At 35.4% G+C, this 26,938-nt stretch overlaps 1 protein-coding gene across 1 annotated transcript in view; it reads left to right on the top strand.

Annotated features, from left to right (window-relative positions):
* The window catches only part of ADAMTS19 (ADAM metallopeptidase with thrombospondin type 1 motif 19), a 269,818-nt gene that overhangs the window by 144,506 nt on the left and 98,374 nt on the right, over positions 1 to 26,938 (top strand). Inside the window, exon 11 of the mRNA XM_039468879.2 lies at positions 22,898 to 22,999. Within this exon, the coding sequence (XP_039324813.1) occupies positions 22,898 to 22,999 (102 nt within the window). The remainder of the gene's footprint in view (positions 1 to 22,897; positions 23,000 to 26,938) is intronic.

Raw genomic sequence — 26,938 nt, 5'->3', positions numbered from 1 at the left:
TTTTTGTTTTGTTTTGTTTTGTTTTTGTTTTGGTTTTTGGTTGTTTTTTTTTTTTTTTTTTTTTTTTTTTTTGATCTGTGGTTGGTTGGATCCCTAGATGCTGAATCTACAAACAGGGAGGGCCAACTGCACTTTCTTATATGGAAATGGGTAAAAATGCGATGAAAGCTATGTATGAATGTATAATTGTGGAGGAGGAACTATATATTTTAACCCTAAAATTAAAATTTTTAAAGTATGTTTTATAGGAACAAAAATTAAGAGAGTGCATTTCTATATAAACTAGAAGAAAATGGAGAATGTATAATGGTAAAGCAGTGTTTATATATTAATATTTCAATAGTCAGTAATTACTCAGTGAGGACAGTAATGTTAGGTCTATAAAATCTAAAGGATGAAGCAAAATGACCTTTGTAACTGATGGAAGAATTTTAGCTCTATTAACCTCCTCTTTTTTTCTTTTCTGCTGCCCATCCCCTATCTGCCCATCTCCTCCCAACTCCTCCTGAAACACACACACATACACACTGTACTTCATGAATAAACTGATAACCACACTGAGAGTAAATTGGCAAAGTATCACTGAAACATGTCTCTATTTCACCTGACCAAAGTTTCTGTGACTGCCTCAAAGGAGTTTGGCTTTGTTGAGGATAATGCTGTTTTGGTAACTTTTAACTGTCAGCATAATTGAAACCCTGCATAAGAAACAAAGCATATGACATTATGATGTGTTGAATGTTCTCTTTGCTTTGTGGTTTTTATTAAAAGAGTCATGCACTTATTTGCTTATTAATTGCTTCTGATCAGTTTTACCCACTAGTGTGTAAGCTGCATGAGGACAGAGTGAGTTTCTCCAGCATCTTGCCTAAGGACTTGCACAGAGTCAGTGAACAACTGATTTAGAATTAAAATGAGGGAATATATGGAGTTAGAGGTGAAACAAATGTGATATGTGAAAGGTTGTATAGACTGTAATACTCATCTGGTAATAGTAGAGCTTGAAAGAAACCAGTGTTGCTATGTAATTATGATCTAATTCCAAAGGGTTTACAGGTGGCATGGCCATGGATCCTTGGAACTCCATATCATGTGTGACAGTTATGACACTGGTTCTGTAACGTCTGTCCCTGGTACCTCTTTGACCTTGTCTACTCTAACCTCCTTCACTCTGCTTTCACCTCTGAGTCTTTAGACAATCAAAAGTCTGGTCATGATATTCTTTCTTAAATCTTCATGGTAAAATGAAAGTTTTGAGGTACAAAGGTTTGGGTTTGTGGGCAGACACTATTACAGGCTGAAGTTGCCATTCTTTTAGGCAACAAAGTAGGCTGTCTGTGGTCACTGTCTCTGTAGCATTGCATAGAATACTGTTTCAGTCCATGTGGTATGGAGAATTGATAGAACTAATCAATGGATCAGTTCATCAAAAATTTTCATCTTACAAAGCATTTCTACTGTAAAAACACAGAAGATGATCAGCTACACACATGATTCTGCCAAATTTTAGAATCTTTTCCATAAATACTATGTTTACAAGCTTTTGGAAGTTATTTTATTAATATCTCATATTGCAATGAGTTAAATTTCACTAGTGCCATTATACAATGTTTGGACCTCTAAATATCTGCCATATAGTATGCTAAATTATTCATTTTGTGATGTAATTTGATTCTTATAACCATTCAATGCCATAGTTATTGTCCAGTCCTATTTTACAAATCAGTAATTCGACATCTAGAGCAGTTAAATAACACTTTGAAGTTCTTATACCTATTAACAGAGAATGCTAGATTCAAACTCTTATTATGTCTAAACACAAAAAATCAGAATGCATTGTAACCACTACACTCTACAGTCTCTTATGGAATTCAAACTTTTTTAAATGCTGTATTGTCTCCTTTATTGGAAACATATTTAGATCAGATCTTGTATTTAGACTAAATTCCTTTTGTCTCCTATAGCACGTATACTATCAGTTTTAACCAGTATCTTAATTGATTTCTTTTCCTAAGTTATTTGCTCTATTCCTAAGATTATTTCCCACTAACCTACCTGCACAGATTTTCCCGGATCTCTGAAAATGTATCTGTTTATTTGGGTTTTTAAAATCTGTTTCTCAGTATCCTAGGATGTTGCCTTGTTTCAAAATTACACATTGTGCTAATAAAATTAGGTTGTAGGTTTAAGGTGTCCAGAAATGTTCTCCTTATTTTCTCTCCACTTTTATATTCCAGTCCCAAATCAGTACAGCATGTATAGTAGCTTAAAAGATGATAGATGATAGATGATAGATAGATAGATAGATAGATAGATAGATAGAACCATAGAAAATATTATTTCACAAATTTAGTCATTGATTTGACAAATACTTGATAAGTTCCAACTACTTTCCAGGCACTGTACAAAGTACTAATAATACAGCAGGAATCAACGACCCTAACTCCATGGAGCTTACATTTTAGCTGGAGGAAATATGAATGAAGCAAATGCATATCTAATATGTCAGTTGGTGATAATTGTTTAGAAGAAATATAAACTCAGGTAAGATAGGGAGTAGTAGCCAGGTAGAGGGTTGTGATGGTGTTATTTCATGTAAGGCGACCTGGGAAAGTTTCCTAGAAAAGGTAACATTTGTTTAGAGATCTGAAGAAAGTTGGAGAACAAGCTATCTGTTTATCTTGGGAGGAATACAGCAAGAGAAAACAGAATGCAAAATGTCCTGGAATTCATTGTGGATCATGTTTTGAGATGCCTATTACACATCCAAGTACGGATTTAAACTGATCCATGAAACATATTTGAAAGTCATTAAGAAGTATAAGATATTGAGGACGTAACACTAAATAACAATTGGAAGTGAGTTAGAAAAGTTTCAAGGACTAAGACCTAGGTCAATGCAATATTTAGAGTTTAGGAAAATGAGAAGAAAGCAAAAACAAAATGCTGAAGTATGTTGAGATAGGAATAGAATGAAAACAAATTAAGATCCTGGAGGCAATGTAAGGAGGACATTTTTCAAAGAGAGATTGATCAGCTATGCTGAAAGCTGAAGACTTAAATGTAAAACCCCAAACCGGAAAAAACCTAGGCAATACTGTTCTGGACATAGGAATGGGCAAAGATTTCATGGCAAAGATCCCATAAGCAATTGTAACAAACATTGACAAATGGGATCTAATTAAACTTAAGAACTCTGCACAGCAAAAGAAACTATCAACAGAGCAAATAGACAACCTACAGAATAGGAGAAAATATTTGCAAACTGTGCATCTGACAAAGGGCTGATATATAGTATCTATAAGGAATTTAATTTACAAGGAAAAACCAACCCCATTAAAAAGTGGACAATGAGCCGGGCGCGGTGGCTCAAGCCTGTAATCCCAGCACTTTGGGAGGCTGAGGCGGGTGGATCACGAGGTCAAGAGATCGAGACCATCCTGATCAACATGGTGAAACCCCGTCTCTACTAAAAATACAAAAAAACATTAGCTGGGCATGGTGGCGCGTGCCTGTAATCCCAGCTACTCAGGAGGTTGAGGCAGGAGAATTGCCTGAACCCGGGAGGCGGAGGTTGCGGTGAGCCGAGATCGCTCCATTGCACTCCAGCCTGGGTAACAAGAGCGAAACTCTGTCTAACAAAAAAAAAAAAAAAAAAGTGGGCAATGAACATGAACACTTTTCAAAAGAAGACATACGTACAGCCAACCAGTATATCTTAAAAAGGTCAGTAACACTGATCATTAGAGAAATACACATCAAAACCACAATTAGATACCACCTCACACCAGTCAGAATGGCTATTATAAAAAGTCAAAAAATAACAGATGCTGGTGAGGTTGCAGATTAAAGGTAAAACTTAATACACTGTTTATGGGAATGTATATTAGTTCAACCATTGTGGAAAGCAGTGTGGCAATTCCTCCAGGAGTTAAAAACATAACTATTCCTAACTACCATTCAACCCAGCAATCCCATTACTGGGTATATACCCAAAGAAATGAAAATCATTGTACTGTAAAGACACATGCATGTGAATGTTCACTGCAGCACTGTTCACAATAGCAAAGATAGAATTAATCTAAATGCCCAGGAGTGACAGGTTGGATAAAGAAAATGTGGTACATATATACTATAGAATACTATGCAGCAATAAAAAAATAAAAATAATTTAAAAAAACAAGATCATGTCTTTTGCAGGAACATGGATGGAGGTGGAGGCCATTATCCTTAGCAAACTAACACAAGAACAAAATATCAAATACCGTGTGTTCTCACTTTTAAGTGGTAGCTAAATAATAAGAACTCATGAACACAAAGAAGGGAAAAATAGACACTGGGGCCTACTGAAGGCTGGAGGGTGGCAGGAGGGAGAGATTCAGAAAAATAGCTATTGAGTACTAGGCTTAGTAGGTGGGTGATGAAACCATCTGTACAACAGACCCCTGTGACATGAGTTTACCTATGTAACAAATCTGTAAATTATCCCTGATAAAATTAAAGTAAAAAAATAAAAAAGAAAAAGCCAAAGTGGAGCAAAATGAAACCTGAGATGAGATGATTGATATTTTTATCACAAAGGGTTTGATACATCATTATTTGAAGCTGTATGTAAATGCCTGAATATATAATGTGTTTGGGAGTCATAACTTAAAAATATAAGAGAAAATAGTTATAACTGTACAAGCCTGAAAATGCTTGTGCACTATGTAATGGCATTTCAGTCACTGGACCACATAAACAACAATGTTCTGATAAGATTATAAGACTTATTATTTACTGTACCTTTTTCATGTATAGATGCAGAAATGCTTAGGATTGTTTTACAGTTGCCTGCAATATATAGTATGGTAACATGCTCTACAGGTTTGTAGCTTAAAAACAATAGGATACACCATATAGCCTAGGTAGGTAGTAGGTTATATCATCTAGGCTTATGTAAGTACACTCTACAATGTTCACACAATGACTACATTGCCTAATGACACATTTCTCAAAATGTATATCCATCATTAAGCAAAGCATGACTGTAGTTCTGCCACACACATATACACCATCAATTGGATCTATGTGGAGTCAGCATACCTGCTAATTTGTTACCTAAGTGCTATACAATACACCTCTCCTATGTGGTAAGCTCCTTAACATTAGCAGAGAGCCCTTTTTTCATGTATCTCTAGAACCCAAATAAGTGCTCAATAAATATTTGGTCAATGAATAAGTGAATCAATTCAGTAATGAGTAATGATTCTAAATTTTTCACTCATGTAAACACTTGAGTCTCAAAAATATATCAGGATAAAAATAACTTTTTAAAATATTCATGCAATGACTACATGAAAGTCTACCTATTCTATGGGGCAGGTAACTTGTTTCTCACAGCTTATCCATGATTCAATCAAGCATCCTTATGACCACCTCATTTCTAATCAATTACAAATAAACATCAAGCTTTGTAATGTGGGGGTTCACAGCAACCTTTAACATGTATGATTCAGGTAGAATCTTAAAAACAAGGTAACTTTGAATTTGACAAAGGCAGTTAGGCCATAGCATCTAAATTAGATGTTTCTCTTCCATACTTATGAATAGATATATAAACACAAACACTAGGCGATCAGCATTATTGCATAATGCTGATCTAATTAATGATATAAATTTACCCTTAGGATAACAACTTATATCTGCAAAATGTTTGAAGGCACAGATGTAGATATTCTGGTGAAACATCTTGATCACAGGCAATAATAGGTCACTCTTCTGCATTAATCTGCAGAATTAATGGCTGACTTCTTGGATGGCCTTGTTCCTGAGTCCTAAGCAATTGGTGTCTGGTACCTTCAGGCCATCTGGCATCTTGTGGCTGAGTCAACTCCAACTGCATCAAGTCATTGTAATAGCTTTCTGAAATTACTTAGCTTGGCTAAAAATACAGAGGTGTGGAAGGATTTTTCCCTAGAAACAATAAGAAGTGGCCCCGTGGGAGTTACCCTTTTTTTGACAAAGAAGGAAGTGTGATAAAATTGAAGACCTCCAGGAAACTTAAGATCCTACCTTTATGGACTAGGCACACTATGAATTGCATATGCATTAAATGGATAGAAAAGTTTATAGTATGACTGAATCATGTGATCACTTTAAATATTGACATGGAAAGTTCCAGTTTTATGCTTTTCTTTTATCTACTTGATTCATCCAAGTTTGTAGGACTCTCTCAAACCTCTCCTTGAAGCCAATGCACAGACTGGAACTGAAATAAAGTAATGGCAAAAACCGCAATTATGTTTGCACCAACCTAATGTTATGAAGAACTGTAGAAGGCCTAGTCTCTGTAATTTGGCATTGCAAAATTCCAGAGGCAACAACAATTTGGATTTAAAAAGACTTAACATGAAATAGTTGGAGGACATAAACTGCAAATTTAACACTTATAAAGCTATGGTAATGAAGACAATGTGGTGTTGATGAAAGGAGAGACTTAACTCCTCAGTGGAACATTATAGAGAGTTCAATTATAGACTCTCACAATGTGTACAATTGATTTCAACAAAACTGACAAGGCAGTTTAATAGATAAAGGAAAGCTTTTCAACAAATTCTGCTGGAACAACTGGATATTTATCTTTTAAAAATTATATAATAAAATAAAATTAACCCTAAATATATTATAGACCTAAATGTGGAATCTACAAAACTATAAAACTTCAAGGAAAAATATAGAGGAAATATTTTTAATAGGACACCAGGAGCATGAACCATAAGAGAAAAACAGAACAGAAAATTATTGTTTGAAATTTATCAAAATAATTTTATCTTAGGAAAACTTTGTTAAGACAAAGAAAAGATAGGCCACATAATGGGAGAAAATATTTATAATAGGTATAGCTGACAAAGGATTGTTGTCCAAAATATATAAATCTCTGTAATAGTAATGAAAGACCAAGCAATACAATAAAATGAGCAAAACATTTCAGCAATCAGAAATGAAGATATGTAGACAGCTAACAAACTCCTTAAAATATGCTTAACATCATTAATATTGTATCAAGAAATGCAAATTAGAGAGGATCCAAGATGGCCAATTAGGAGCAGCTCAGGATTGCAGCTCCCAGTGAAAGCACAGAGGGTGAGTGGATGCCACATTTCCAGATGGATTTTTAATGCCCACAGACCAGGGTATTCCCAGGTGGAGGAGCCCCACAGGTCACCAGTGTGGCTGGTTTGGCCAGCACGGCTGCTTTGCCAGCACCCCGGGGCAGCAGTTCTCTGTACAAAATACACAGCTCCAGGCACCATTTTAGCTGGGATTGGAGTTCCAGGAAGGCAGAGTCACCCATTCATCTGATTAAAAAGGGGACTGAAACAGGGAGCCAGGCCAAGAGATTCCCGGACAAAAAAATGCTGCAAATACCAGGGCCGCTGTTTCAGCCAACGAAGTGGATCACTGCACAGGAAATCACACAGATCCTGGTGCCTTTTCAACAGGTGACTGGAACACCTGGGAGAGAGTCAACCGTTCAACTGAAAAAAAAAAGGCTCTGAGGCAGGGAGCCAGGTGATCATGCTCGGCTGCTCCCACCCACACACACAAAAAAAGAATTGGAAATGCTCTGGTTTGAGAGTTTCACAGCAAGCATAGCTGAACCTGGGAAGGTCCAGCTCTGTGAGGGAGGGGTGTCCACCATTACAGAGGTAGTCCACCATTGCTGAGGCACCCTGCCATTGCCAAGGCAACCTGCCACTACAGAAAGAGTCCGCTATTACAGAGGTAGGCTGGCTTTGCCGAGGCAGTTCTAACTAAACCCGTATAAACAGGACCGCAGGGAAGTTCACATGGCAGCTGGGCGGAGCCCACAGAAGCTCAGCAAAGCCTCTGCAGGCAGACAGTGACAAGGCTGCCTCCTCACTGGGCAGGGCAGCCCTGATAAAAAGGCAGTAGCACAATGGAAACTCATAAATAAAGCCCAAACTACCCAGAACAGAGCACCTGGGGAAAAAAGGGGGGTTTATGAGTTCTGCTGCAGCAGACTTAAACATACCTGCCCAGCAGCTCTAAATGAAGAACGGAGATGATAGCTCACTTGAGCTCCTATAAAGGACAAACTGTCTCCTCAAGCAGCTCCCAGACCCCCATATATCCAAAGAGTCACCTCATAAAGGAGAGCTCAGACTGACATTTGGCAGGTATCCTTCTGGGACAAAGATAGCAGAAGAAGAAACTAGTAGCAACCCTTACTGTTCTGTAGCCGCTGCAGGTGATCCCCAGGCAAGCAGGGCCTGCAGTGGACCTCAGCAGTTCTACAGCAGAGGGGCCAGACTGTTAGAAGGAAAACTAAAAAACGGAAGGAAATAACTTCATCATCAACAAACTGGACGTCCACTCAGAGACCCAATCTGAAAGTCAACTTCGAAGACAACAGGTAGCTAAATCCACAAAGATGGGAAGAAACCAGTGCAAAAAGGATGAAAGCACCCGAAACCAGAACAGGTCTCCTCCTACAAGGGATCACAACTCCTCACCAGCAAGGGAACAAGGCTGGATGGAGAACGAGTGTGATGAATTGACAGAATCAGGCTTCAAAAGGTGGGTAATAAGAAACTTCTGTGAGCTAAAAGAACATGTTCTAAACCAATGCAAAGAAATGAAGAAACTTGAAAAAAGATTTGATGAAATGCTAATAAGAACAGACAACTTAGAGAGGAATATAAGTGAATTGATGGAGCTGAAAAACACGACATGAGAACTTCGTGAAGCATGCACAAGTTTCAACAGCCCAACTGACCAAGCAGAAGAAAGGATATCAGAGGTTGAAGATCAACTCGATGAAATAAAATGAGAGGGCAAGATTAGAGAAAAAAGGGTAAAAAGGAATGAACAAAGTCTCCAAGAAATAGGAGACTATGGTGAAAAGACCTAATCTACATTTGATAGGTGTACCTGAATGTGACGGAGAGAATGAATCCAAGCTGAAAAATACTCCTCAGGATATAATCCAGGAAAACTTCCCCAACCTAGCAAGGCAGGCCAATATGCAAGTCCAGGAAATACAGAGAACCCTACAAAGATATTCCTCAAGAAGAGCAACCACAAGGCACATAATCGTCAGATTCACCAGGGTTGAAATGGAAAAGAAAATGCTAAGGGAAGCCAGAGAGAAAGGTCGGGTTACCCACAAAGGGAAGCCCATTAGACTCACAGTAGATCTCTCAGCAGAAACCCTACAGGCCAGAAGAGAGTGGGAGCCAATATACAACATCCTTAAAGAAAAGAACTTGCAATCCAGAATTTCATATCCAGCCAAACTAAGCTTCTTAAGTGAAGGAAAAATAAAATCCTTTGTGAACAAGCAAGTACTCAGAAATTTCATCAACACCAGGCCTGCTTTACAAGAGCTCCTGAAAGAGGCACTAAAAATAGAAAGGAACAACTAGTACCAGCCACTCCAAAACCATACCAAATGGTAAAGAGCATCAGCACAATGAAGAAACTGCATCAACTAATGGGCAAAACAGCCAGCTAGCATCAAAATGGCAGTATCAAATTGTAATAACATAACAATATTAACCATAAATGTAAATGGGCTAAATGCCCCAATCAAAAGACACAGACTGGCAAATTGGATAAAAAGCCAAAATCTATCGGTGTGCTGTATCCAGGAAACCCATGTCACATGCAAGGATACACAAAGGCTCAAAATAACGTGATGGAGGAAGATTTACCAAGCAAATGGAGAGCAAAAAAAAGCAGGAGTTGCAATTCTCATCTCTGATAAAATAGACTTTAAAGCAACAAAGATCAAAAGAGACAAAGAAGGACATTACATAATGTTAAAAGGATCAATGCAACAAGAAGAGCTAACGATCCTAAATATATACGCACCCAATACAGCAGCACCCAGATACATAAGGCAAGTTCTTAATGACTTACAAAGAGACCTAGACTCCCACACAATAATAGTTGGAGACTTTAACACCCCATTGTCAATATTAGACAGATCAAGCAGACAGAAAATTAACAAGGATATCCAGGACTTGAACTCAGACCTGGATCAAGCAAACCTAATAGACATTTACAGAACTCTTCACCCCAAATCCACAGAATATACATTCTTCTTAGCACCACATTGCACCTACTCTAAAATTGACCACATAATTGGAAGTAAATCACTCCTCAGCAAATGCAAAAGAATGGAAATCATAACAAACAGTCTCTCAGGCCACAGTGCAATCAAGTTAGAACTCAGAATGCAGAAACTAACTCAGAACCGCACAGCTTCATTGAAACTGAACAACTGGCTCTCAAATGTTGACTGGATAAACAATGAAATGAAGGCAGAAATAAAGATATTCTTTGAAACCAACGAGAACTAGGCTCACACAACATACCAGAATCTCTGGGACACATTTAAAGCAGTGTCTAGAGGAAAACATATAGCAATAAATGCCCACATGAGAAGTATGGAGACATCTAAAATTGACACCCTATCATCAAAATTGAAAGAGCTAGAGGAGCAAGATCAAAAAAAAAAAAAAAAAAAAAAAAAAACTCAAAACCTAGTAGAAGACAAGAAATAGCTAAGATCAGAGCAGAACTGAAGGAGATAGAGACACAAAAAACCCTTCAAAAAAATCAATAAATCCAGGAGCTGGTTTTTCAAAAAGATCAACAAAATAGACCACTAGCCAGATTGATAAAAAAGAAAAGGGAAAATAATCAAATAGATGCAATAAAAAACAATAAAGGTGATATCACCACAAATTCCACAGAAATTCAAACCATCATCAGAGATTATTACAAACAACTCTATGCACATAAACTAGTAAACTTGAAAGAAATAGATAAATTTATGAACACTTGCATCCTCCCAAGCCTAAATCAGGAAGAAGTCGAAACCCTGAATAGACTAATAACAAGGTCTGAAGCTGAGGCAGCAATTAAGAGCCTAACACCCAAAAAAAAAGCCCAGGTCCAGATGAGTTCACAGCCGAATTCTACGAGACATACAAGGAGGAGCTGGTACCATTCCTTCGGAAACTATTCCAAATAATCAAAAAAGAGGGAATCCTTCCCAAATCATTTTATAAGACCAGGCATCCCCAAACTTTTTACAGAGGGAGCCAGTTCACTGTCCCTCAGACCGTTGGAGGGCTGCCACATACTGTGCTCCTCTCACTGACCACCAATGAAAGAGGTGCCCTTTCCTGAAGTGCAGGAGGGGACTGTATAAATGGCCTCAGGAAGCTGCATGCGGCCCACAGGCCGTAGTTTGGGGACGCCTGTGTAAGACCAACATCATCCTGATACCAAAACCTGACAGAGACTCAGCAGGAAAAGAAAACTTCAGGCCAATATCCATGATGAACATAGATGCAAAAATCTTCAATAAAATACTGGAAAGCTGATTGTAACAGCACATCAAAAAGCTTATCCACCATGACCAAGTAGGATTCATCCCGGGGATGCAAGGCTGCTTCAACATGTGCAAGTCTATAAAAATAATTCACCACATAAACAGAACCAAATACAAAAACTACATGATTATCTCAACCGATGCAGAGAAGACCTTTGACAAAATTCAACAGCCCTTTATGCTAAAAACCCAGGAAACTAGGTATTGGTGGAATGTATCTCAAAATAATAAAAGCTATTTACAACAAACCAACAGCCAATATCATACTGAATGGGCAAAAACTGGAAGCATTCCCTTTGAAATCTAGCATTAGTCAGGGATACCATCTCTCATCACTCCTATTTAATATAGTACTGGAAGTTCTAGCCAGAGCAATCAGGCAAGAAAAAGAAATAAAGGGTATTCAAATAGGAAAGGAGGAAGTCAAATTGTCTCTATTTGCAGACAACATGATTGTATATCTAGAAGACCCCATCGTCTCAGCCCAAAATCTCCTGAAACTGATGAGCAACTTCAGCAAAGTCTCAGGATACAAAATCAATTTGCAAAAATCACAAGCATTCCTATATACCAATAACAGACTTCAAGAGAGCCAAATCAAGAACGAACTGCCATTCACAATTGCCATAAAGAGAATAAAATACCTAGGAATACAACTAACAAGGAATGTAAAGGACCTCTTCAAGGAGAACTACAAGCCACCGCTCAATGAAATAAGAGAGTACACAAACAGATGGAGAAACATTCCAAGTTCACAGTTAGGAAGAATCAGCATCCTGAAAATGGCCATACTGCCCAAAGTAATCTATAGATTCAATGCTATCCCCATCAAGTTACCAATGACCTTCTTCACAGAACTGGAAAAGAACACCTTAAACTTCATATGGAACCAAAAGAGAGCCCGCATAGCCAAGTCTATTCTAAGCAAAAAGAACAAAGCAGGAGGCATCATACTACTGGACTTCAAATTATACTACAAGGCTACCGTAATCAAAACAGCATGGTACTGGTGTCAAAACAGAGATATAGACCAATGGAACAGAACTGAGGCCTTGGAGGCAACATAACATATCTACAACCATCCGATCTTTGACAAACCTGACAAAAACAAGCAATGGGGAAAGGATTCCCTGTTTAATAAATGATGTTGGGAAAACTGGCTAGCCATGTGCAGAAAGCAGAAACTGGACCCCTTCCTGACACCTTACACTAAAATTAACTCCAGAAGGATTAAAGACTTAAACATAAGACCTAGCACCATAAAAATCCTAGAAGAAAATCTAAGCAAAACCATTCAGGACATAGGCGTAGGCAAGGACTTCATGACCAAAATACCAAAAGCATTGACAACAAAAGCCAAAATAGACAAATGAGACCTAATCAAACTCCACAGCTTCTGCACAACAAAAGAAACAGTCATTAGAGTGAATCAGCAACAAACAGAATGGGAAAAAATTTTTGCAGTCTACCCATCCGACAAAGAGCTGATATCCAGAATTTACAAAGAACTAAAACAGATTTACAAGAAAAAAAAAACAAACAAACCCATTCAAAAGTGGGCAAAGGATATGAACAGACACTTTACAAAAGAAGACGTACATGAGGCCAACAAACATATGAAAAAATGCTCATCATCACTGGTCATTAGAGAAATGCAAATTGAAACTACATTGAGATACCATCTCACGCCAGTTAGAATGGCAATCATTAAAAAATCTGGAGACAACAGATGCTGGAGAGGATGTGGAGAAATAGGAACACTTTTACACTGTTGGTGGGAGGGTAAATTAGTTCAACCATTGTGAAAGACAGTGTGGTGATTCCTCAAGGACCTAGTAATAGAAATTCCATTTGACCCAGCAATCCCATTACTGGGTATATATCCAAAGGATTATAAATCATTCTACTATAAGGACACATGCACACGAATGTTCATTGCAGCACTGTTTACAATAGCAAAGACCTGGAACCAACACAAATGCCCATCGATGATAGACTGGACAGGGAAAATGTGGCACATATACACCATGGAATATTATGCAGCCATCAAAAATGATGATTTGATGTCCTTTGTAGGGACATGGATGAACCTGGAAACCATCATTCTCAGCAAACTGACACAAGAACAGAAAATCAAACACTGCATGTTCTCACTCATAGGTGAGTGTTGAACAATGAGAACACATGGATATAGGGAGGGGAGCATCACACACTGGGGTCTGTTGGGGGGAAATATGGGAGGGACAGTGGGAGATGGGGAGTTGCGGAGAGATAGCATGGGGAGAAATGCCAGATATAGGTGAAGGGGAGGAAGGCAGCAAATCACACTGCCATGTGTGTACCTATGCCACAATCTTGCATGTTCTTCACATGTATCCCAAAACCTAAAATGCAATTTAAAAAAAGACTTTAAAAAAAGAAATGCAAATTAAAACCATAAAGACCTACATATGCATACATGCTGCAATGTCTGAAGTTTAAAGAATTGAAAATACAAAATTGTTGCTGATAATACAGAGCAATCAGAATTCACATACCGCTTCTGGAAATATAATAAAATCACTCTCAGAAAATTTTAGTTGTTTTTTTTAATGCTTAAGCATTCACCTGTTATATAAACTTTCCACTTCAAGATCCAAAAATATACTCCGCATGATCTCTTTAAATTTATTGAGACTCCCTTATAATCTATCCAGGTGAATGTACTATATGCATTTGACAGAATGCATTTCCACAGTTGTTAGTGTTTCATAAATATTAATTAGGTCAAGATTATTAATATAGTTATACAAATCATATTTCATTGAGTATGTGTTTAGATGTTCTAATAAGTGCTGAAGTGGGGAATTTAAATATCTTACTATGATTGTGCCATTATCTACTTACTCCCTTCAGTTATGTCAGATTTTCATTCATATCTCATAAGGCTTTATTGCTAGACCCTAATACAGTTATTATTGTTATGTCTTCCTGATGCATGTCTTCTTATTGCATTTCTTTTCATTATGAAAGTCTTCTTTATCACTGATAGCACTCTTTATATTGAAGTTTATTATGTCTGATATTAATCTGATCTTGTGTACTTATTTTTTGCATGGTATAACTTTATGCTTTCATTTAGTTTAAATGTATCGGTGTACTATTTCAAGTGAGTACACTATTTCAAGTGAGTCTCTTGTAGTAAGCTGTAGTTAAGTCTTGATATTTATCTATCATAATAATTACGACCTTTTAATTGAGGTAGTTCGTTCATTAATGTTTAATCATTGATTAAACAATGTGTTTGGATTTAGGTCTAGCATTTTATAATTTATTTTTTAACTCTTTATTTCCCTCTGATCCCCATTAATTTACTTTTTTATTATTTGAATTCTCTTTAGGATCCTACTTTATCTATTACATTTTTAGCTATAATCCTTTACCTCTTTAACAGGCCTGATCTACATCTATGTCTGGGATCACACATTTTTTTTTAAAGGGCCAGATAGTAAATATGTTAGGCTTGTCAATAGCAAACCTTCCGTTGCAACTCAAATCTGCTGCTCTAGCTCAAATCAGTCATAGATAATATGTAAGTGAATGAGCATTGACGTGTTCCAATAAAAGTTCAATTCTAAAGACAATTGGCCAGTCTCCAGGCCATAGTTTGCCAAACTCACCTCTAGGGATTAGAATATAAACCCTCAATTTTTCTCAATCTATTTAGTTAATGTAATACTATTTCATTTGGAATTGTTGGAATACGTAACCACATATGTTCATTTAAACTTCTTCATTCTGTTTTTCTGTACTATAATCATTATATATATGTAACATCTGTGTACACTGTAGACCACACAATAAAATTGTATACATTTTGCTTTGTACACATTGCATGTATTTTAAAAATTAAGAATGTAAAAACAGTATTTTATATTTTGCTAGATATTTATCATTTTCACTGTTCTTCATGACTTTCTGAAGATAGGAGTTTCCTTTGATTTTATTTTCCTTCTCCATTTCTTTTAGTTGGGTTGCTGGTGGCAAATTCTCTTAATTTTCTTTCATTTGAAAATTTTCATTTCACCTTAATTTTTGAAATATATTTTCACTAGATATAAAATTACAGGTTGATTTTTCTTTTTCTTTACCATCTCAGAAACATTTCTCTGTCTTCTCTTCTCCATAGTTTATGATGAGAAATGTATATAGCCCTTGGATTGTCATGTCCCTGTAAGTAATCTGTTGTTTCTCCTTGTTTGTGTGTAAGTTAGTCTGCTTACCTTTGGTTTTCAGATGTTTGACTGTAATGTCTCTACATATGCTTTACTCTATATTTATCCCATTGGAGATTATTGAACTTATTGATTTTGTAAATCTATAACTTTTCTCAAATTTGGAAAAAAGTTTCATGTAATAATTCCTTTAAATACTTTTCTACTTCTACATTTCTGTCTCTTCTCCTGAGAATACAGTTACACATTAATTTTTTTATATAATCCCACAGCTTTCTGCATATCTTTCATATTTTTAAATATTTTTCCTCTCTCCTTCAGATTGGGTAATTTCCTTTACACTATTTTCAAGCTTACTGAATTTTTATCATTTCCATTCTGCTCAAATCCATTCAGTCAATTTTTAATTTTACATATTATATTTTTTACATCTAAAGTGAATGTTTCAGTGTACTTTTTAAAAACTTTTATCCTGAGATATCTTTTCATTTATTACAAGCCAATTTCCATGACCTCACTAGGTACATTCAAAAAGTTTCCAATTTTATGAAAATCATAACACATGTATCAACTCAGGTTTGAATTATTTATTTAGGTTTTTAAAGAAAAGGTTACATTTTGCTGTTCTACATATGTCAGTAATTTTATTTGTATACTGGAAATTATATTGTTATATTGTAGAGCAAGCATTAGCAAACTATGGCTTAAAGTTTTACTGGAACACAGTGACACTCATTTTTTTTCATTTATTTTCTCTGGCTGCCCTCAAGCTACAATGGCAGTGTTGAATAGTTGCAACAGAGACCACCTTGCCAAGAAGCCTGAAACACATACTATTTGACAATTTACAGAAAGAGTTTGCTGACCCCTATTGTAGAGGCTCTGGATTCTGTTATATTACTTCAAAGACTGTTTTTTGTTTTCACAGGGAATTACATTAATTAGATTTAAACAGGAAGCTTTGTCTCATCTATTGTAGGCAGCAGCTCATATCTTAGATCAATTCATTTTTTTCTTATCTGTGCTATTTGTATAGTGTGTTGTGTGTGTGTGGGTCAGGTGCCCAGGGTAGACTTAAACTCCTCTGATTCTGTTCCCTCGGGGAGTCTCTCTTCAGATTATGGCAACCCTGACCACCTCAGTTTTTGTCTTCATAAGTCTACAGAGATTATATGTTTTTCCCACTTGACACCTAATGTCAGGACACAACAGTGGGCCCCTATCAGGTTAAAACTGCAAAGATGATGAACTAACCTTGTGCCAATTTTTTTCAGTTCCCCTCAAAAGTATGCCTGCTGAACACAGTCACTTTCACAATTGCCATGCATACAAAATAAAACATCTAGGAATACAGCCAACCAGGGAGGTGAAGGATCTCTACATGCAGAAATAGAAAATACTGCTCAAAGTAATCAAAGATGACATAAATGGAAAAGCATCCCATGCTCATGTGTAGGAAGAATCAATATTGCTAAAATGGCCATACTGCCCAAAGCAATTTATAGATTCAATGCTATTCCTATTAAACTACCACTGATATTCTTCACAGAATTAGAAAACATATTTTAAAATTCATATAGAAACAAAAACAAGCCAAAATGCCGAAGGCAATCAAGCAAAATGAACAAAGCTGGAGGCATCATGTTACCTGACTTCAAACTATACTCCAGGGCTACAGTAACAAAAACAACATGCTACTGGCACAAAACAGATGCATACACCAGTGAAACAGAATAGAAAACCCAGAAATAAGGCTGTACACTTACAACTATCAAATTTTTGACAAACCTGACCAAAAGAAGCAGTGGAAAAATGCTTCCCTACTCAATAAATGGTGCTGGGATAACTTAATAGCCATATGCGGGAGATTGAAACTGAACCCCTTTTTATGCCATATACAAAAATTAACTCAAGATGGATTAGAGACTTATGTGTAAAATCCAAAACTATAAAAACCCTGGAAGACAACCTAGGCAATACCATTCTGGACATAGGGAAAGGGAAAGATTTCATGACAAAGACTCCAAAAACAATTGCAACAAAGCTAAAAAATAAAAATAAATAAATAAATAAATAAAATAAAAGCCAAATGAGATCTAATTAAATTAAAGAGCTTCTGCACAGCAAAAGAAACTAACAACATAATGGACAGACAGCCTACAGAGTGGGAGAATATTTTTGCAAACTATGAAGTTAACAAAGGTCTAATATACAGCATCAATAGCAAATGTAAACAAGTTTACAAGCAAAAAATAGGCACCCCAGTAAAACACAGGCAAAGGACATGAACAGACATTTCAAAAGACATACATGCAGCTAACCATCATATGAAACAAAACTCAACGCTGCTGATCATTAAGAAAGATATCATCTCACACTACTCAAAATGGTACTATTAAAATGTCAAAAAATAGCAGATGCTGATGAGATTGTGGAGAAAAGGGAACACTTATATGCTGTTGATGGGAGTGTAAATTAGTTCAAACACTGTGGAAATCAATGTAGCAATTCCACAAAGTACTAACAACAGAAATACCATTTGACCAGCAATCCCATTACTGGGTGTATACCCAAAGGAATATAAATTATTCTTTTAAAAAGACACATGCATGCATGCATATGTTTATTGCAGCACTATTCACAATAGCAAAGACATAGAATGAACCTAAATGTTCATCAGTGACAGATTAAATGAAGAAAATGTGGAATATATACACCATGGAATACTATGCAGCCATAAAAAGAATGAGATCATGTCCTTTGCAGCAATGTGGATGGAGCTGGAGCCATTATTCTTAGCAAACTGATGCAGGAACAGAAAACCAAATACCACATGTTCTGACTTATAAGTGATAGCTAAATGCTGAGAATTTGTGGACACAAAAGGTAACAACACACATGGGAGCCTATTAGAAGGTGGAGGGTGGGAGGATGAAGAGGATCAGGAAAAATAACTAATGAGTACTAGGGTTAATGCCTGGGTGATGAAATAATCTGTACATCAAACCCCCATAACACAAGTTTGCCTATATTACAAACCTCCACATGTACCCCTGAACTTAAAATTTAAATTTTTTTTATCATCATTTTTTTTTTTTGAGACAGAGGCTTGCTTTGTTGCCCAGGCTGGAGTGCAGTAGCAAGATCTCAGTTCACTGTACCCTCCAGCTCCCGGGTTCAAGTGATTGTCCTACCTTAGCCTCCTGAGTAGCTGGGATTACAGGTGCCAGCTACTCAGGAGGCTAAGTTAATTTTTGTATTTTTAGTAAAGATGGGATTTTACCATGTTGGCCAGGCTGGTCTTGAATGGGTGATGAAATAATCTGTACAACAAACCCCTGTGAAACATGTTTGCCTATGTAACAAACCTTCATATGTACCACTAATCCTAAAATAAAAGTTCAGAAGAAGTAGTTCTCTTTTTCTGTTCTCTAGAAAGTTTCTGTGAGTTGAGAATCTAAGTTCCTTGAAAGAGTGTTAGTCTTTGAGCAGGTGTATTCTTTGTGGGAAGATTTTTAACAGGTTTAATTCTTCCATAGCTGTAGAATTGTTCAGATTTTCTATTTCTTCTTGGTTTCAGCTTAGTAAATTTTAAGTTTCAATTTTTCCATTTCATATAATTGTCATGTTTATGGGCATAGATTTAATTATAATGTCTATTTGCTGTTTAAACTGTTATCTGTTATGCTCTCATTTGTTATTCCTAATAGTATTTATTTGCCTTCTATTTTTTCTTAATTTTCAATTTTATTAGTCTTTATAAAGAACTAGAGCTCAGATTTATTTTCCTTTTGAATCTTTTTCCCATTTTAGTACTGTCTCTTACACACACATACACACACACACAAGCTATTTTAATAATTATAATAAAGTTCTGTTATTAGAAAATAATGTTTCTAAAATTTTATTTTATATCTGAATTACCTTTGCAATGTTATCTTAAATGTTAAGAAAATGTATTTTATAGAGTAATGCAGGGAACAGCAAGAAGTTATATGTCCAAGGATTAATTATTACTTCAAAGCATATGCAGTTAAAATTGTTTTATTTTAACATAAATTTCAGAATGTCTTAATGGAACTATTTGCTATAAAGAAAGGCATGGGTACAGGTTAGCTTTGAAGATAACTTTTATAATATTTGAACAAGACAATTAACCTTCCATTTCAATACATAGTCCATTTATGTAAACATTTAAAAAGCCTATTTGAGATAAACATCCAAGTACATATTATATTCTTTTAATAATCTCTTTTTACTATAGAAGCATAACAAAGGAATATTGTATTATTTTTATTAGTTTGCTAGAAAATGCTGAATTGTGCATCTCTATTGTGAATTCCGATGCCAAGTATTTTAAGTTATTTTCTTTTTTTTAAATTGCATTTTAGGTTTTGGGGTACATGTGAAGAACATGCAAGATTGTTGCATAGGTACACACATGGCAGTGTGGTTTGCTGCCTTCCGTCCCCTCACCTGTATCTGTCATTTCTCCCCATGCTATCTCTTCCCACCTCCCCACTAAAGTTATTTTCTTAACTGACCTATTAAGTGGTTTCAGCAACTAAGTAGAAAAAAATATTTGAGTCTTGTCTGTGTAACACATGAGCAGTGTTCAGCTCTAATGTAACACCCGAAATATATCACTCTGCCTTTAGAAAGCATTTGCTATTATGTACTTCTAATATGACATATCTGAGGTATTCCGCTTTTCAAGGTGTAAAATATCTATACCATTTCTTCAACATTTTCTTGCTTTACTTGTGGCAGTTTGGTTTGAACTTCTAAATCTGAGTTATTTTTAAGACCGAGGCTATAATTTATTTACCATAAGATCCCTAGACCTGCAGAACAGAAAGGGTAAAAGACATCTCTGAGACCAGATTTTATTCTACATGACCATGCTTATCTTGAAAAGCTGCCAAGTTTGCTTGTACGCTCTGAGTGTCTCAAGTGGAAATCAATTAGAGTACCTGCTGTTTCAAACAGCAGCAGATAATGGTGGAAGGGCAGAAAGCAGACCACCAACAGTGTTCAACAAGCAAGCATTATTCTAAAACTACAGTGTAGATTTGCTTTTTTAGTTCAGTATGCATTGGTTAAACTTGAATTAAAAATTACTGTTATGTTATGAAATAACTAAGTTTTATTAAATGCAAATAAAGAAAATTCTTATTTGAAATTTTCTTCTAAAGAAAATTCAACATTTGACCCCATAATTATCAGACATCCATGACAGAAAGTTCCTAGCTGGGTGGAAAAGTTTTAGAATGAAAAATGCTGAGGTTAGACATCTGCGAATAGAAATATTCTTAAAGGTGTCCACAAAGTACTGAAAAACAATTGACCTCTTTGCCCATTTTCAAGAGTTTAAAATATTACAAAGGAGTAATATGATGTATAGGCGTTCTTCGCAATAATTTTCTAGATGAATTTTTGGCAAATGTTACAGGCAGTTAGAAGAAGGACACTAGTTAAGCTAAACCGCATCCTAAATATAATAAGATATATTTGTATGATACATTTTGAAGCTGAAAAAAGAGTCACAGCAAAGAAAATAAGGTAAATTAAATATATCTCACTTTCTCCATAGACTATTGAATTTTAAAAGCTTACAAACAGTTCAGAAAGTAAAGGAAAATATAGGAAAATGATATTTTGGGATTTGCAACAAATTAAGAATTAGAATAATTAAATATTAAATATGTTGAAAGAATATATATTTCAAATAGGTGTGTTACAATTTAAATGTATTATTCAAATATATTTCAGTTGTGCATCTCTGTTCTGGATTCCTGTGCCAAGCATTTTAAGTTATAAAGTTATTTTCTAAACAGACCTATTAAGAGGTTTCAGCAACTGAGTTGAAAAATATATTTGACTCTTAACTGTGTAACATATGGACAGTGTCATAAGTTAACTTTAATTTTGCTGTGATTTTTAGTCTGTTTTGAACACTAACACCAGAATAAGTTTCCTAAAATAACCTATTATCAATCTGCTGCCAGTGAGCTGCTAAATGGCTTATTTTTTCCCTGCAAACATAAAGTCCCTAGTCTTTTCCTGGCTCTTCTGTCTTTTCAACCTTGTTCTTTACTATTCTCTCCCGTGATATTCATATTCTACACTGCACTGGTCTGCTCACCTTTTCATAACTATGCCTTTCCCACTGCTACTTGTTCTGTCTTTACTGACCTGTTCTCCTCCACCCTCTTCTCCCAGTATCTGGATAGGTCATCTTCACTACAGAGTAAATACTCAATTCACTTCTTTAGTTTTTCAGACAGCCTCACTCTGTCACCCAGGCTGGAGTGCAGTGGCGCTGTCTTGGCTCACTGCAACCTCTGCCTCCCGAGTTCAAGGGATTCTCATGCCTCAGCCTCCTGAGAAGCTGGGATTACAGGCATGCACCACCACACTAGGCTAATTTTTTAAATCACTTTTAAATGTTCTTTTTGGATTTCATATTTCTGCACAATTGTTAACAACATCCATGAGTCTAAAAAATGTCCACCACCTTACAGAAATAGTCTTTATTAATGTGTATGTTGGCCTCTTCATACCTATGTCTCTGAGCTGGCCACAATTACAGCTGTGTCTAAGGTTTTTGACCATCTTTCTTTCCCATTTCCTCATTGTTGCCATGTTTCAGCTAACTTATCCCAGTATTTTTTTACTCCCTTTGACATTTCCCTGGAAAAGTTTCACTGCGTTAGAAAGATGTAAAAATCCTTCATACTGAAATGAAAAGTACTGATAACAATTTACAAAAACATGCACTTTAAGACTATGTTATGGCAAGGGTCAAGACTGTATAATGAAAAAATAAAGTACTAACCATGGCATTTAAGCATAAAAGCAGAGCATAGGTGGGAATAGACTTTAGGGCACTTGACACTGAATTTATAACATAAACACAAACACTTATTCTTCCAACCTGGTCCATGTGCCATAGTATAAAGGATGATTTCTGTGTTAAGTTTTTTTCTGTTGTATCTACATCATCTTGTATAAACTTATGTGTTTTATTTAAGGAAGTTTTAAAAGATTTAACTTTATTAAACTGATTTTTCTATCAGTATGTATCAATCTTCTCATTATTACAAATGAGCCCTATACTATTTCAGTTATAGGTTTCATATTTTAAGTACCTAAAGCATGTTTTTATTCAAATATTTTTTTTGTTCTATCAAAATAGCTTTCTTAAAAATTATTGGCTTCACTTAAAAATGTGATATGTTCCCCTTATTAGTTATTGTGCCTTTGTTTTCAGCATGTTATTTGCACAGGATTGTGGTGCAAGGTAGAAGGTGAGAAAGAATGCAAAACCAAACTAGACCCACCAATGGATGGAACTGAGTGTGACCCTGGTAAGGTAAGTCATTTGTGTTACCTGAATTTAATAAGCATACTAGATGAAACATGAGAAACTTGCATTTTCTCTGCCAGTTACATTTGTATTCATCTTAGCACTGATGGAATAATTTCAATATATACAAAAATATTAGTATTTCATCAGTTTTAACATTTATACTTTTTTAAATCCATGGTTGTTTTGTTAATACCAATGTGGTGGGGATTTTTTATTTGTTGTTGATTACAAGAATGTTGAGAGTCATATATATGCATTAATATAACAAAAATGTGAATAATTTTACTTTTTAAACAGAAGTAAATTAAGGACAAATAATAGCATAAATGGTAAAATTTCTCATAGCCAGTGAATACTTTCAAGTCTAAAACAATTGACTTAGGAGAACAACTGAGTATTTTTTTCTTGTCAGTATAATCATCATCAATAAAATATTCCAGCTGATATTTGGAGATTAGCAAATATTTGTCCGTCTGTAGTTTAATGTACTTCATAAGGCTTTAAAATTTTATTAATATACACTTCTAGATCTAAATAATTGCTGTTGAAAATTAATTTTCCTTTGAGAAATATAAAGATGAATTTCACATGTATTTAATAATTATGGTTAACGTAATCACAAGATAACAGATCAATAGTTTACATAATTTTCTAATTTGCATACTGTGACAGGAAAGCAGAACTATCACTGTACTCAATTGTAACATCAAAAGCTTGCCTCTAAAGAATACGAATGTGTATTACATTTGAAAATAAACAGCAACATAAAGGACCTATAGACTGCTTATGGTAAAATATTTGACGAAAACATAAAATTATATGGAGTTTTATCTTTAAAACACATCAATCTGAAAAATGGACAGAATTGAAATAATTCAACTTCTAGAAAATTATCTTAGGTACTTGGACCTGTGCATGCAGATGCACACAGATTCACACACACACACACACACACACACACACACACACACACACACACAGAGATGCTTAGGGAAGGGTGTGGTTTGTAATGGTGAGAAATGAGAAACAATAAAAATATTCATCAGGAGAAGAATGGTTACAATGTAGCTGTTAAAAAATGAGGGAGATATGTATGTTCTAACCTTAAGACATCTATAAGACATGACTGTTAGTTGATAGGCATGTCAGAAATATTGATACTTTGTAGTACAATTTGACATTTAAAGAAAACACAGTTTGTATACAGATGTGAATACACACATGCACACACACAAGTATATATTTTCAAACTCATAAAATTAGCTAGGCGTGATGGTGGGTGCCTGTAATCCCAGCTGCTCGGGAGGCTGAGGTGGAAGGATTGGTTGAGCCAGGGAGGCAGAGGTTACAGTGAGCCAAGACTGCACCACTGCACTGCAATCTGGGCAACAAAGCCATACCTTGTTTCAAAGGGAAAAAAAATGGAATATAAACACGAAACTCCAAACTGTAGTTAGAAGTTACCTCTTGGGAGGGAAGTAGAATTGATGGCTGGGAGTACTGCAATGAGAGGGATGGGTCAATATAACTTTTCTGCAGACATTTCTGGATTGTTTGACATCAGCATGCAGTCATTTATTACTCACATGATTTCCTTCATTTAAAAAAAGAAGGCTGGGTGTGGTGGCTCATGCCTGTAATCCCAACATTTTGGGAGACCAAGGCAGGTGGATCACCTGAGGTCATGAGTTCCAGACCAACCTGGCCAACATGGTGAAACCCTGTCACTACTAAAAATACAAAAAATTAGCTGAGCATGGTGACAGATGTCTGAGACAGGAGAATCGCTTGAACCCAGGAGGCAGAGGTTGCAGTAAGCCAAGATCATGTCATTGCAATCCAGCCTGGGTGACAAGAGCGAAACTCCGTCTCAAAATAAATAAATAAATAAATATTTTAAAAAAGAAAAAAAGTACAGATTGTTTGAATCCAGGCTATTTTTGAAAAAAATAAGAAAAAAGACTAGAAGTATTTTATCACTATTATTATCAATAAGAAAATGATTCCTTAGAGGGAATTCTGTGAAAAAGCAGTTATTTATTTACAGACTATGCCAAATATTTTCTTTAAGCTTAAATGAAGCATCAGAATTTGGGTCTGTCTTAAGTATATACACACAAAAGTATAAGAACCTGTGTATATCAAGCAACCCTTCTGATATTGTGCTAAGTAATTTATTGATTGGATAAAACTTTGCACCAGCAATCATTTTTATCATCCCTGAAACATAAAAGCAGTAATATTCAGAGATAACCAAACATACTGCCATGAGTCCTCAAACATCACATAACTCATTCATCTTTAGTTTTTCAGCAATATAAAAATCTTTTTATTTTTATAATCTAGCACCTTCAATATTTTTTACTATGATTTTCTTCCACTTATATGTATAAACATAATTTGCATTCTTGAGATCTTTAAAATAAACTTACTTTGGGGCAATTAAAACTGTAATTACTAAACAAAAGTAAAATGTTTTATTTTCCTATAATTGTGTTAGTGATATTCTCTTAGAGGTTCTGTAATACTTTGTATATTGAGATAACTAATGAACCTCTCAGTTTTTCAGGCCATGTGGGCTTCTTCAAATATTCATCTGTTTCAGCTGTTGTAGAAGCTATCATGAAAATAGCTTCCAACACTGCCATTGTGTGCAGTAGTGCTAAAATATTTGAATGCTTGCAACCTAGCACTACACACTGCTAGCTCAGTACATTGCTAACCAAGAAACAAAGCTTTGGGATTTTGTAATTTATAACATTCTAGTGATACTGATCAAACTGTATACATCTAGTTAATCTAAGAGTGTATAATTACATCTGAGAAGGTGCTTATAGAATTCTATGCTTCAGAATGATTTTGAATATAGAGGTTTATATATTTTTCATAGACAGCATATGGAAAATTGAAAACAAGTTGTTTTCTTTCTTCTCTTTTTATGTTGTTTTTTCATATAATTTTATATTTTGCAGTTTACAATACAAATATCAATGTGTTGGTGTTTACATTTCGCAGAGATTAAGTAGTGGGCAAATGATTTATTTTCAAAAAATAATAAATGTATGTTTTTTACTTAACAGTATTTTCTAGGACTGGGGAGAAGGAAAGAGATGTTAAATAACAGTTTACTAGAACTTCAGACTGTTTGGAAGGATTCTACGTATTTTAGTTATTTACTTTCCCAAATTGAGATTCTTGAAATTACCATCATAATTTATTATTGGAAGACTCTAATATCCTAATAGTCACAATATGCATATGTACACAGCTTTTTGCCTTCCTCCCTCCTCTTCTGTCTTCCACTATATATGTACAAGATTTTATCAGAGACTGATCAGACTCCTTTGATATCTCCACGGACCTGTTTCAAGTGTGTGTCTTCATGAACTTCCTAGACATGTTCACATAAAAATTTGGGATAATAGAACTATAATTAGTTTGTTGGGTCATACACTGTCCTCAGGTAGTCTATATTATGTAATTCCTAAGTATTTTTATAAATAAGACTGAATAGTATATAAGACAATATTTTTAGTTTTTCAACAATACATAACTTATTTTTTAAGGCTAAAAAATGCAAATGTTATGTGAAACAAATCATGCTGCTCTCCATAATAACCGTAATGCTATTTATGGAAAGCATCATTAGAATTATTTTATATATAATCTTATATAACATATTGTATAATAGTTTAAATAAAGCACTTAACACTTTCCTCATTATTGAAGCACAGAACCATATAGAAGACTCAAAAGCAGGTACCCTCTAGTTTCATCCAGACATCTGCTTGTCTACAAGGTGAACAAACTTTAAATATCATGCTATGCTTTCTTAAAATTTTACTGACCTGTGTATGCAAATTTGTTTGCATATCTGTGTCCATTTCTCTTTATCTGCCAGATGTGTTATAGTTTAAATAATGTACAAATCTAGGTCCCAGT

This window comes from Saimiri boliviensis, chromosome 1 (genome assembly GCF_048565385.1).
Source record: "Saimiri boliviensis isolate mSaiBol1 chromosome 1, mSaiBol1.pri, whole genome shotgun sequence".
Taxonomy (NCBI): Eukaryota; Metazoa; Chordata; class Mammalia; order Primates; family Cebidae; genus Saimiri; species Saimiri boliviensis.
Note: the sequence above shows the minus strand (reverse complement) of the source record. Positions and strands in the feature narration are given on the sequence as shown.